Source organism: Chroicocephalus ridibundus, chromosome 19, assembly GCF_963924245.1.
Source record: "Chroicocephalus ridibundus chromosome 19, bChrRid1.1, whole genome shotgun sequence".
Taxonomy (NCBI): Eukaryota; Metazoa; Chordata; class Aves; order Charadriiformes; family Laridae; genus Chroicocephalus; species Chroicocephalus ridibundus.
This window is the reverse complement of record NC_086302.1, coordinates 5,942,402-5,955,637: the sequence shown is the minus strand read 5'-3', so window position 1 is coordinate 5,955,637 and position 13,236 is coordinate 5,942,402. Positions and strand designations below refer to the sequence as shown.

General features: G+C 47.2%; 1 protein-coding gene across 5 annotated transcripts in view; it reads left to right on the top strand.

The window, feature by feature from the left end:
• Nucleotides 1–10,751, top strand: part of LOC134525200 (lethal(3)malignant brain tumor-like protein 3) — a 52,225-nt gene extending 41,474 nt beyond the window's left edge. For all 5 annotated transcript variants that reach the window (XM_063355827.1, XM_063355829.1, XM_063355826.1 and 2 more), the window contains 2 exons: nt 3,051–3,113; nt 6,528–10,751. In XM_063355827.1, the coding sequence (XP_063211897.1) occupies nt 3,051–3,113; nt 6,528–6,656 (192 nt within the window). In that variant the 3' untranslated portion in view covers nt 6,657–10,751. The remainder of the gene's footprint in view (nt 1–3,050; nt 3,114–6,527) is intronic.
• Nucleotides 10,752–13,236: the final 2,485 nt, after the last annotated feature.

Genomic DNA, 13,236 nt, shown 5'->3' with positions numbered 1-13,236 from the left:
AGCACCACAATGGACTGGCTAAAGTCATTACAGGTTTTGTCTTGAATTTCAGTAAAGTGGATCTGGTTTTGCAAATTATGTTCATCACAAATTCCCATAGGAATCAATTTGGCCTCTGTATGAGCACTTGCAGGATCAGCATGAGCAGTGAAATGTAGCCGCAGGTCTGGAAGATGAAAGCAGCAGGACTTTCTGTGTTTTAGTGAGTCCAAAGTAGATTTGATCCGTCGGCACTTGGGCTCCTAACATCCTCCTACAGGGCAAACATTTGCCTTTGGGTTGTGCTTTGAACTCTGCTGCACAAAGGAGGCCATTCTGCTGATCTGAAACAAGAGCAATGGGGGTGTAAAATTCTCCTTTGGTTGCAGACTGAAGAACTGTTTTTATTTTATAAAACCCACATTAAGGAAAAAAATGTTGCTTTGATTCTCTTGGTTGAGAACAGCTGAAATGGCAGAGCAGCAGCAGTATGTAGGGGCCCTCAAGCTAAGAAACTCTTGGTAACACTGAACAGTCAACAAGAGTAGTTACTTTAATGCAGCTTTGTTATTTATTGAAAGCTTCCTGTCCTGTTTTCAGAGCACAGCTAGCAAAGGATATTGAATCAGAGAAGAACGTTAATATGCGCTAGAGTTGTATTGTTTGTTAGTTAATCCTGCATCAGATGCTAATACCTTGTGGGGGGACTGTCCTTGTGCTAATTGTTTGTGCGTTACGAAATCCCAGTTAAACCCAGCTCCTCTCTGCATGGTCTCACGAGGCGTTGTCAGTTCTGCTATAGCTTGATATTAAAGGGGTGCCGTAGGAGGCTCACCTTCCGCCTTTACCAACAAGGTACCAATACTGTGCTGATTTCAATGTACCACACACATCTGGGGTTGCGTCAGTACCTTCCATATGGGTTGTGTGGCGTTTCAAAGGTGTTCTCAGAATTACATAAAGTTCTTTTTTCAACTCCCTTCCCTTTACCAATATGCAGTCGTAGTGTGAGATGCTTCCACCAGGTATCTCTGTGAGCACCGAGGTTGTTACCAGCAGGAAGGGCAGGCAGGTGTTCCCCTCCTCAAAGGAAAAGCCCTGGACTGCCTGATCCCACTGTGCTCCTTACCTGTGCCATGCCTCTCCCACCCTCCGGCTTCTCGCTTTCCCTTGGCTCAGGGCTTCACTGCCACCCTTGTGGGGCTGTGTTGGTTTCCCATGGTGTTACTGTGTTTTGGCCTTGTGGTCCCGAGCCTCCCTTGTCCCTCAACTGCCACGTCTCTGGCTGGGGACTCTCTTCCCCCAGCAGCGATGGCCAGGCAGGTCACTGACTCGGTGGAACCCTGGGTCTGGCTCGCATCCTGGGCACCTTCTCCTGTATTCTCCTCTTGCATCCTCCATCCCTCTCTTTTCTCCATGCCTGGTAAACCCCAGGATTCCCGTTTGTTTAAAAGGCCGCTCTTGTGGAGCAGGGTGCGTGCAGTGTCCGTACAAATGACTTCTGGGACAGATCAAAGGCCCGTCACTCCGTGTCTGTGACAGTAGCCAGCAGCAATAGTGCAGGGAAGGACACGGGAGCAGGGGAAGCTCAGATCATTCCCCAGAGATTTTTTCCAGCCTCTCAATACCATAGACTTATTGTCTTGCCCCCAGGGGTCCAACTGTCTCTTAAATTCTGGAAGGTACCGGACCCTGCAGAAGGATTTTCATTTGTGTTTTATTTATAAGGGGAGGGGGGGGGGAGAATTCAAAAGGAAAGTAGTATTTTGTTATTTGTTTATAACAGGAGTTTGCACTTCTATAGAAAAAAATTTGGAGTCACTGCCTGATGGGGATGTGGATTTTAGGGGTTCCCTTTAAAATGGAGCTGTCACTGCTTGCAGAAGATAAGGGCGAAACATGGGAGGATGCTCTGCTTTCAGGTTACCTAACAGAAACCAGGGGAGTCAGAGCCACTCACCAAAAATCAGCCTCTGCCAGGGTAGAGCAAAACCCGAGGGCACACTGACAGCTCCCTTCCTGCGTGGTCGGAACTGGGGGAAGGGAATGAATATTAGTCAAGTGGTGGGATCCGCTGGAGATGCAGCAACATGTTTTAGGAGAGAATCTGACAATCCTGAGTTAAAGGGAAGCTTGTATTCGACAGTGGCCCCTCCTGTTTGTTTGTGTTCATGGAAGACATGTCACATCTGGAATAACTCAAATGAATATGCCTTATGAAACAGAGCTGTTCCTGCAAGGGAGCATCCAATTAGCATGAGATGTTTAATCTGATTATGCCTCAATATACAAATCTTCTATGAACCAGTGAAGCTACAGCTGGAGAAGACAATACATATTAAGTCACCCTCCACTGCATTCCGGACTGCTCCTCGCACTACTTAGTGTTATATAATGTAATCCAAGGGCTGCTTGCATGTCTCCGGGGAGATTATGCCAAATGGTAACAGATTTCCTGCTTAGAAAGGTTTTCCCTAATGTGAAACGTAAAATTAACTTTTACTCGTTTAATCCTGTTGGTTCCACGGATCCTGTGCACCCACCTCGGACTAGATAAAACCCAAACTCCTCTCCTTCCCAGCTCTTCTGCCTTCTGTCTGTTGGTAAACCAGCAGTACTCATTCAGTTGGTTTATGTTGTCTCTTAAAGGCATGTCATCATGGAAAACTGTCTAAATTCCTTTTTTATTTTAATTCCCAGCAATACCATAGAGAAAGTGGAGTTGTGGATGGGTTTAAAATAGAATAGCCGTATACGGCTTTTTATCTGTAAAAATATTGTTGGTATTTTATGAAAATGAGTGATGGAGGAACTGGACTTTTACAGAAAGATAAATGGTCAAAAGGCAATACGGAAAGTATCACAGGTAACCAGGATAAGCTATGCAGGGGTATTGCAGCGACAACCCAGTAATGTTTTTCATATATACCCTTCGTTGATGGGAGAGTTGTAAGTATTAAAAGTTTTAAACATTCTTGCATATAGAACTCACATACAGAAATACGACCTTTTTGCTTGATAATGCCCCATTTTAATTGTGGGTATTTCTCTTTTCCCAAATGTAATTCCAGGTGGTAAGCTTTATCCAGCGTTTACCTGGATGCAAAGAACAAGCATCAGTGTTCAGGGAAGAGGTAAGTCAAGTCTGCCCAAACCCTGGGCTGTGCCGCTGGCGGGTCTGATGGCAGCGAGGTGGTTTTGTACCCCGTTACTCTGGAGTTAGAGTGCAGAGAGCACAGACATGCTCAGGCTTGTCGTTAAAGAGCCTGTGGCATTTAGGAGGCAGCTTCAGCATCGAGCTGAATTCCGGCATGGCTAATTGCTGCTAATTTCCCCTGCTTTAAATTTCCCCTGCAGTTCCAGTCACTGAGCTTATGCTTAACATCCTGTCTTGGACTATCGTGCAGTGGGTTTGGCATCGGTATAAAGATGTCCTGTTGGAATGGCGCAATGAAGGTCTCATCTGCTCCCTCTAACGAGCACATATGCCTGCTTCTCGTGGTGAGGCTGGCAGTCCTGGAGTTTCCCAGGAATCGCTGGCTTCCCCCATGGGCTGAGGTGAGAGCAGGAAGGGAACATCTCCTTGAACAAGCAGCGGCTGGGAAATCGGAGCATCTCCTGCACGCAGTGTGTCCTCTCTTCGCTGCCACGTGCTGGGCTGGACTCTGTTCCCTGTTTGTGGTGCCTTTGCCGTGGCTTCTGAGAAACCGCAGCTAGCGCAGGATGTGGCTGTCCTCTTTCTTAGCACACTTCTTTGCACGGATCAGAGACGCTTAGGCTCTGTTGAGTGCTTTGGCTCCCAGTTACGCTGCAGGTATGACTTGGAGATTCTTTACGAGCCCCTGATAAATTTGCGCAGACCTCCCTCCCCTTCTGTCAGCACAGCTCTACCACTCTGATGGTAAGAGCTCGAGGGAAGAGGCTGTACCTTCTCTGTTCTGTGCAGCGCTGAGCACACCCTCTGTACCAAGGAAAAGCATTGCACATTGTAGCGACTGTAAAGGGCAGGTTTTTAATAGATGACTGCTCCCCAGAGCTGGCTTCCTTTCAGGATGAATCAGGCTGTAGTGCATTTTATGGGATTTATGTATCTGTATTTTGTTTTCCCTTGCTTTAAAAAACATGCACACACACACAAAATGTAAAGCAAAAGAAATGGAGGCTTGCAAAAAGCACTATTCACAACATAACAATATAGTGGAATACTTTTTAAATGAATATAGTGGGAATAATGAAATTTATTTGAATGAACCAGTCTTTCAGTGTAGGTGAGCGTAAAAGGTGCGTCCTGATTTCTGGTGAAGATGTATTCGCAGCTGAGTGTTTGGTAGGTAAGATGTAACTAGCAAATCTTCTGATGAATCCAATCATTCACAATGTATTTTATTTCTTCTAGCCATAATTTACACGGGTCCTGAACACAGCGACTGCTTTCTGGTTCAGAGAGCGGATAGCCATGTTCTATTTTAATACCTTACTTTCTGCAGCCTCCAAGTATGATTCCCTGTGCCACGTGAGAGGGGCTTGGCTTGTTTTTCAGGTTTATGCTCAAACCAAATTGTCAGTTTGAAATTAAAACCCTTTTAGCAGTTTGGCTTTGGCCAGAATTCAGGTGTGAGTGATGGGACTGCCGAATTCCACGCCGTGTTGTCCATTAGCTGTAATCAGGCCTTTGAGTGCTCTCCGTTTAGGATAAATAAACCCCTTGCAGACGTCTCTTGGTGGGGGGGTGAAAGGGGTAAGTTGCTGCTTACATTAGGAATGAAGAGAACAAATTGTGCACAGAATTTTAAAAACCGTCCAAATAAGATGGAACAAAGAAATGAATAATAAAGCACAGGCACTGATACTGTGGCTTGTTTCTAGGTCCAGTTCAGGGAAGGTCTGTTTAAAATAAGCATCGTTGCGGCAGCGCAGTGAAAATGAAGCGGAGCAATAATATTGGACTCAAAAGCATTTTGAAACGTAGGGCTGTTTTCCAGCGGTTTTCTGCTACTCTTGACTCTATATTATTTAATTTAAGCAGCAGTCCATTTGTTTGAAGCTATTTTTAACATGTTCGTTGCAGTAGTGTAGACTCTAGGCAGCTTGCAGATAAGATTCCGGGACGCTGTGTGTCCATCTGTGGACTGGGAGCACTGCTGACATTTCCAGGAGGTTGAGTAACTTGCTCATGGTCTCTTGTGTGGTTAGAGAAGGGGAAACCAAATCTCCTGGCTCCCAGCTCTTTACTTTAATTACATGTTTGTCCAAGTTTATTCCATGTATCCTTTTCCACCAGTCCTTGACATCCAAAAAAGTTATAGTCAGGAAGACTACATAAATAGAAGAGTTGTTATTCTGGACGAGTTGAGTGTCCGGTGTTGTCTGCTGCACTGGTGAGCATCAAGTAAGAGGATGAGATGCTGTCAGTCCCTGTAAATGGACTTTAATGGAATAATTTAGGGAGACACATATTGTTTGTCTGTATCCATTAATCTTTGGCTTCTTCCCTGCAGCATTTGGGGTTTGTATTAATTATATCTGTGTTGTCTCTGTGGATGTTCTTGTAAACCCAAGTAAATTTTTAACCTTTCCTTAAAATAATATGTTGCGATTTTACTCGCTGCTACCTAGAGCATCCTATACTTTAACAAGGTAGCGTGTTTTCTGCTTGCTTTGAATCTAATCGAATATCTCCTTGCTGATGGATTAGGAGAGTGTGTGTATAAATCCAGGCAGATTATATGTCTTTACTATGCCTTGTTTTATATGGCACATGAATTGAATCTCTTTCACTATGTGCTAAACAAGCACCGCTAATGTCATAGAAAATGATTTCGCAATACCCTCTTGTTTCTCCTTTAAACAGAGACTTGTTGTCTGTGGGCATAGTGTGTCCTAGTTGTGAGAGTAGCCAGATGTTCCCATCTCAGGAATTTTGCTCACCTGTACGGTTTTTAGCAGAGCTGACAAGAAAAAAGCAGGAAAGAAAAAGGGGGTTTGGCTTTAAATTTTACCCTGAACAGCTTAACAGGGGTTGAAGGGTCTTTGCAGTGACAGTATGTAATGAATGCACTAGGAAATGGTGAATTTCTATTTCTAATCGTCGTAGATCAGTGTAATATATTAATTCTTGGATAGCTGCCTCCTGAAAACTCGCATTTTGGATTTCCTTATCTAATTTCTGGCCACAGGTTGTGACTAGGCCATATGATTTTTGACAGTTGTTGGCTTTTTAGAGCAATTATAGTGAATATAAAGTCTAATGAACCAGCATCCTCCTCATGGTCTCTCCATAAGCCTTGCCCACACTAGGGCTTCTCTGTTTCTAGAAGAAGGGCTGCTGGACGAGGCCTGAGACCCTTGGAAAGGGCAGCATGGGTGGGGACCTCACGGGGGTGTGGGTGCCAGAACTAGGGAGAATTAAAAGGTTTCAGTCTTCGGAGCTGTGTTCATACTTTCCTTCCTCGGTTCAAAGTACGTTGTTTAATTGAACGACCAGAAGTGAGATTTCTGCCCATCTCTTGGTGGTAATCTTTATCTTCTGTTGTGTTTCCAACCTCTAGCAGATAGATGGTGAGGCCTTCCTGCTCCTGAACCAGAGCGACATAGTTAAAATACTCAGTATCAAGCTGGGTCCTGCCCTGAAGATCTACAACGCCATTCTCATGTTCAAGTCTGCAGAAGACAACTGAGAAGAGCCCTTTGGCAGAGCCCACGAGGAATCGACAGGAATAGATCTTCAACTGAGAGCGTTACGACGCGTCCAACAGGCAGATTAGGACTCGGATGTATTTTAAGTAGAATCATTAAAAATATTTTGAGGACATAAAAATCCTGCCACAGTCTGGAATATGGGGCAGCTTCACTTCCAAGAAGAGGATATTATTATATTTTGTTACTGAATTTGGTTTTGATATATCAATCTCTTTTTGAGATCTAGAAGAAACCTCCGGTTATAAGGGGAATCCAGGGTAACATTGGTGGAGCTGCAGTAGCACGAAGAAAGCCATGAGTAAAATGACTGCTGTGTCCGATGATAGTGCCTGAGACTGAGTTATCACCAGCATGTTTAATATATTCTGTATGTATAAAAACTGAGAAAAGAGAGTAAGAAAATAGGGAAAAGATGCACTTCAGAGCAACTCACCTGTATCCTTCAATGCTGTGACTCAAGAGCTGACCTTTTTGGGACTGATTTTTAAACTCCGGTTTCTCCTACTGATCCTAGTTGTTCTGATACCCTTGGCTACTGCGCTGCGTACACCACAGCAGAAAGGTAGCATGGGCACAGGGTTTCCATCAGTGATGACCTGCATCGTTTCTGGTAACGAGCAAAATGTTCTCATTCATGTCACCACACAGCGGGAAGCAAGCCCTGTGTAGATAGGCTTTGGGTAGGCAAAGATCTCTCATAAAGATGTCTCCCCCAGGAGGCAAAGATAAATATTCTAGCTGTAATTCTCCCGTCAGTGCTTTTGTGCAACTGCTGTCTGGACCTGGAACGTCTTATGGCAAAATGGCACAATGAGGAGCACTTGGGAATTTGATGGGTTCATTCTTGTCCTCTCCATTGGCAGCCAAATGCTTGGAGTATGATTTGGAAACCCAGCAGTGGCCAGCGTATACGTACAGATGCAAACAGATTTCCTAGAAACAATTTGCTTTTATTTTTGAACAACTGAAACTCCTGAACGCTTAGTGCTTTAGCCTTTTCAGCCTCCGGGTGGACTTTGGTCTGTTCTACCAAAGAGTTGGTGTGCGGCAGCAGCAGGGTCCCGGCTCCTCTGCCTCTCTAGTGGCAGAGCACAGAGGGAAGTTTGACTGGAGGGGAATCGGGGTTTAAACAGACAGCGAAACGCGGTAAGAATTACTTCTCAAAAGGGAGAGTGTCAGGGAGGAAGCATAGCTTGTGGCTGTGTTCCTGTGCACGCAGCCTGTGCTCTCCTGGCGGGAGGGGAGCACGGGTATTGCCTGCTCTGCTGACAGTCGGAGAGAGCATAGTTTTATGAACGTGCACCGAAGACTGCAGTGTCCTGGACGGGGGGATTTCCACATCATTACTCCCAGAGCCATCCTCTTACCATGGAAGCCCTGGGAGAAGTGGTTGTGCCTGACAGTGTGCTAGCTCCTGACTCTTCCTCTGGCCACTCTCCCTGACAGATATTTGGCTGTTCCAGAGTTTAGCTAGAACCATCTTAGCTAGGGAAGCATTTTCACCCCTTCATTCAAAGCTGCCTGTGTGCATGAACCCCTCCGAGCACTCTAGGTGTGCGCACACAGTGTTGCCGAAGGCAGGCGGTGCCATCAGCCTCTGCCCAGGGTTGCATGAATTTCTTAGGGCATGGCATGATGAGATGTGAGCCATCCGTAGGCACCTCAGACTCCCTCCTGTACTCGTCACCTTTATCACCAGTGTTGTTGCCTTAGTCCCAGCCCTGCAGCTTCTCCAAGAGCCGTCAGGAACTGAGAGTGAACGCGCTGTCCGTGACCATGCGGTGTCACAAGGAACATGCTTGGTCTTCCTCCCCTAACCACTCCTTGTCCTTTGTCCAGCCTTCCAGCTGCTGAGAAGGTCCTTGTGACTTGCCTAAAGTAATAAGTTCCTTAAAGTTGTAAATAGAGCAGAATCTGCACTGCTGAAGCCGTTCAGTCCTGGATTAATACAAAGAGCAATTTGTCTCCATACTTTCTATTTTTGTATAAGATGTTAAGGAGTTTAAGCCTTCAACAGAGAAGACATAGGGGTGGTGGGATATTTAATAGCTGAAACATTAAATATCAGCCAGGCAACTGCAGGAGAGTAATTTAATGCAGTGTTAAGAACTAGACAAGATATGAATTTAATTTATTAAAATACATTTTTAGTATGATAACGAGGATATTCACCAAAGAGTCACATTCTTTTATCCCACTCTGCACGTCCCGCGTCAGTCTAAAGACTTGAATTGTAAGTGGCATGTCCTGGACGCTGACACAACTCGCCTCCTAGGCAAAGCAAAATTGTTTCCTGACAACTGGAGCAGAGGATCTGTAGCTGAACTGGTTTGTTCCTGCCTCTCCACCGACTTGCTAAATAACCCTGAGCTCTTCTTTGCTCCAGTTTCCCCCTCCGTGACACCCAGCCAGGTCGGGGTGAGGGCAATTTGGCCTTGTTCTTGTTTCCAGATTCCTGCCAGATTTTCTGTTTTACCTCCTTCCTTTGGGAGGCTGAGTTGGGGGACAGCAGATTGCCTCCAGCAATAAAACAAAATATAATATTGTTTTATCTCTTTCGCTATATATAGATAGAGGATGAAGAGAATCGGTGAAACAAGCAATGAGATTCTAGGCATTGAAATTATTCAAACAGAAGAGAAATCTTTAATCCTAGGAGCTTCCAAGCCAGCTGGATCAAAGACGAAAATGTGTACTTGGAGTTTGTTCAGTGACAGCAAGAGTAGTGCTTTCTGCAAGGAGGAAGGAGGAACCCTTTTAGGGATAGAAGGAGGAGGAATGTGCTTCTTGTGCCTTTTTCTGTAGTCCGATAATTGTCTTTGCAGAGCCAGCAAGAATGCGCACACATATATTACTGACTCCTTTTCCAAATATAGCTATATTCTAATAAAATCAAGCAACTTCACAATAACGCCAGGGCAAAAAGATTGCCAGTGTTCTTCACTGGCCGCGTTTGAAATTCCCTAATATTTACAAGACAGAAAAAACCCTAAACCGGCTCATCTTTTACCCCTGTCACTTAGGAATTCATTGGCCACTGATGCCGTTCCGCTCGCCTCGGGGAGCCCCGCTTTCCCGTGGGCCTCGGGGAGTCGTTTCTGCTGCCGCATTCTGCCTGCGCGGACCCAGCTCTGCCTCTTCCCCGGCCCGCTCGAGGCCCTCGTCGAGGCGAGGGGGCTGCGGATGCCTTTGATTCTCTAATGCCTTGTTGTCTAATTTGAAACATGCACTTTGAAGCAGAAAGCCAAAAGTTGTAGCTCTGTGGTGAAGGAAGATGAAACTGTTTAATGCCACCTGGATTTTGGAGGCTGGCGTTGTCTGCTAAATGTCAGCAGAAACCAGCGGTTGGCCCCACTGAACCCAGTAGTCGCTTAGAAATATAAATATATTCCTTAGAAGCAAGCCGGAGCTGTGACAACTTCCCGTGGGCCGGCAGTGCAATTGGGAAGTTTCAGTTCTCAATTAAAACGGATCTTATTCCCGGATATGTTTTTGTGCCTGTTACCCCTGCTTTTGAAATCCAAAGCAATCAAATTTTTCTCTTTTTTTTTTTCCCTCGGTAGAGACTCCTGTTCAGATTTTTCCGTGCCATCACCAACGATCATCCTTGTAATGCGGGAGCAGCAAATTTCTGCTCTGGGTAATGAATCGCATTAGAGTTGGAGGGAAACGTCTCCCCAACGCTGATAGCAAAACTCTACAACCAAAGGGGAAAAAAAAAAAAAAAAAAACAAAAAACCCCAACATTCAGCCCAAGGGATAAGCTAGTTCAGCTGTAGAAGATTTCCTGCCTGCTACTTTCATGCCCTGCTTAGGGATTTATACCACAGAAAGCTTTAAAGTTTTTGACATCCTCTCCGTCATGTGATGAGCTAGCTTATTTTTGAAATTCCTCTTGACTTGAACTGGAAACACGTGCCGGGGAAGGGAGCGTGCGCCCCTGGGCTCGCTTCAGCCTCCCAAATGTTTGCCTCTTTTAAACCAAACAAATACTTGAGCTTTTTTGACACTAGCCATGACGTTGCACTCCACTGATGCTTTCTTCTGGAAATGTGAATAAAATTAATATAAAGTTCCAACCTGACTCGTTCTTCCCCTGTTCGGGTCCGAGCCCGGCACGTGCTGGCAGGGCTCGCCCCGGAGGGCTGTCAGCGGTGGGGGGGGTGGGCTGCTCGTCGCGGGGGTCCCCGGCTTTCTCCCCTTGTTCCCCTCCCCCTAAACCCGGTGATCAGAATGCAGGCAGCATTTTCATCTTTTATCTCTTTCGACAGGCGGAGCAAAGCCGTATATTTGAGCTCTCCTTGGTTTGTCCTCAGGACGGCGTTGGCCACCGAGGCTGTGCCTCGTCCCCCCCTGCTGTCCTCTCCTGCTGACAGGATTTTAATCCCTGGTGGTTTCCCATTGCGGACCGTCCCAGGACTCTGCTGTCTTCCTAAAGCCGCTTCCGAATTTGAGTGTTTAACTAAAACTAGCAAGAACTTGTTTTCAGTATGAATCGATGTTAAAACTCCGCATTTTGGGGGTCTTTGTGTCTAATTTACCTTAATGCCCTATTGGGCTTCTTCCCTGTGTGCCCCATAACGATTGTAATTAACTCACCTGGGCATTTGTTTCTGCTCTAATTGTAATCAGCTGATAAATTGCAAAGCACTCTGCAAGGTGCCCTCAGTTGGTTTTCCCCCAAAATCGGGTGGGGGAAGCTCTCCCCCCCCTCCTCCTCCCCCTCCCCAGGGGCTGGTGGACCCCGAGGCTGATGCCGCAGTGTGTCACCGAGCCCAAGGATGGGGGCGCGGATCCCCTTGGGCGGCTGAGATTAGCAGAACCTTCGAAACTAAAAATATTGGAGAGCTGGCGCCCAGCCATAATTTCTAAACTATCCCATCATTGGGGTAAACATTTGCTCTCGTCATTTTTTTCCCTTCCAAGGTTTTTTTCCCCTTCTATTTAAACCCCGGCTTGTTTGCTTTTGTTGCCGTGATCGGATTCCCAGTCGGGTGAGCCGGGATGCTCGTTGCACGCTCGGTAACATCAAATTTTGCTTTTTCCCTCGGGGGTTCTGCTGGGCTGTGTGCCTGTCTGCGGCGTTGCACTTGTGATAGCTGAATTTCTCTGCGGAAGGGATATTTTATTTTTATTTTTTTTTAGCCAGGATTTTGATGGAGAGGTCTTCACAGAGCAGGGGGCATTAATCACCCAAATGGCTGATTACATTTGCAGATTATTCTGCTCGGGCAGACATGGAATTTTTTGTCCCAAGTCATGTTTCTCCTTGGGCAGGGAAAAACCTGGAGTTTATTTTTTTGCCTGCTTAAATGCTTGAGTTGTTCTGTGCTCGGCCCTGACCGTGCTCGCTGGGACCTTTGTTTTTTCCCCCCTTGTCCTGAGGCCCTTGCGCGTGGGTTTGCGCACCCACCCGAGGGCTTGGAGGGCTCTCTCTGAAGGTGAAGACAAAGTATGGTGGAAGGGATGTACCACCTGCATCGCTCCTTCGCATCATCCCTTGGCCAGACATCTCCCCTGGTTGCAGCCTTCCAGCTCCAGCCGCAGGAGCCAAACTCCTGAAACTCTGCCTGTCCCAAATGCTCGTCAAACCCTTGTAATTACCCTGAGCTCTGGCAGCTGGGACTGGAGGGCTGGGGCTGCACACACGCCGTGGAAGCAGATGGGCAAACCCCTTACCCTGCACCTCCAGAAGAGACTTCCTCAACCTCTTCTTCCTCCTCCTCCTCTCCAGCGGCTCTGCCCCGTGGAAGACAATCCCCAGCTCTACATTGAGGTACGTGCGCGAACCTTCACTTACTGCCTTATCTTTGCTGAAAATACGTTGTTTTCCCATCGGGGTGATGTGACCTGCGGTGCTCGTGAGGGATTGGGTGATTTTTATCCCTCGCACAGGGCTTTGAGCTCTCGCTTTGAGCAGCTCCTTCGTTCTTAACGCTGGTGTGAAAATTTGCCGAAGGGGCGAGTGTGGCTGATGGGGGCAGAGCCAGCGCCGGGGGGAAGGAACGTCCGACCCACCTCCACCCTGTGTGGCACGTCTCCTGCACTGTAAAGCAAGGGACCGGCTGTCCACTCCTCCTTCATGTCCTCTCCTCCTTCGTGTCCTCCCGTGGAGGATTCAGCAGAGTAGCAGTGTCCCCATCCTCTGCCTTTGCAGCTGGGGATGCTGGAGCCTTCAGAGCTGGGGGTGCCGGGAGGCGTTGGGTTTGTCTGCGTGGTTCTGGAGTTCGGTGCTGGTACTGACTCGGCTGAGCTCTGCTCCCACCGCCGTGGAGTGAGATGGGGTGGCACAGAGGGGCCGCGTTCGGGGCGACGGCGGCAGTGGCTCAGGGTTTGGTGGTTGGGGTGGTGTGAGCTGGTTGGTCTCAAATAACATTAATTTTGAGAGGAAAAACTTGCACGGGAGTTACATTGTTCCGTTGAAAGGTTGACTCTCTGTTCCCTCCGGGTGTAAGGTGCCCGGGGGGCCGCGGTGGGGTTGCTCTGGAGGAGGAGGCGCCGGCGTCCCCCCAGGGTTCAGGCCTGGGAGGGAGCAGCCCCGGGGCTGCTGCAAAGGTC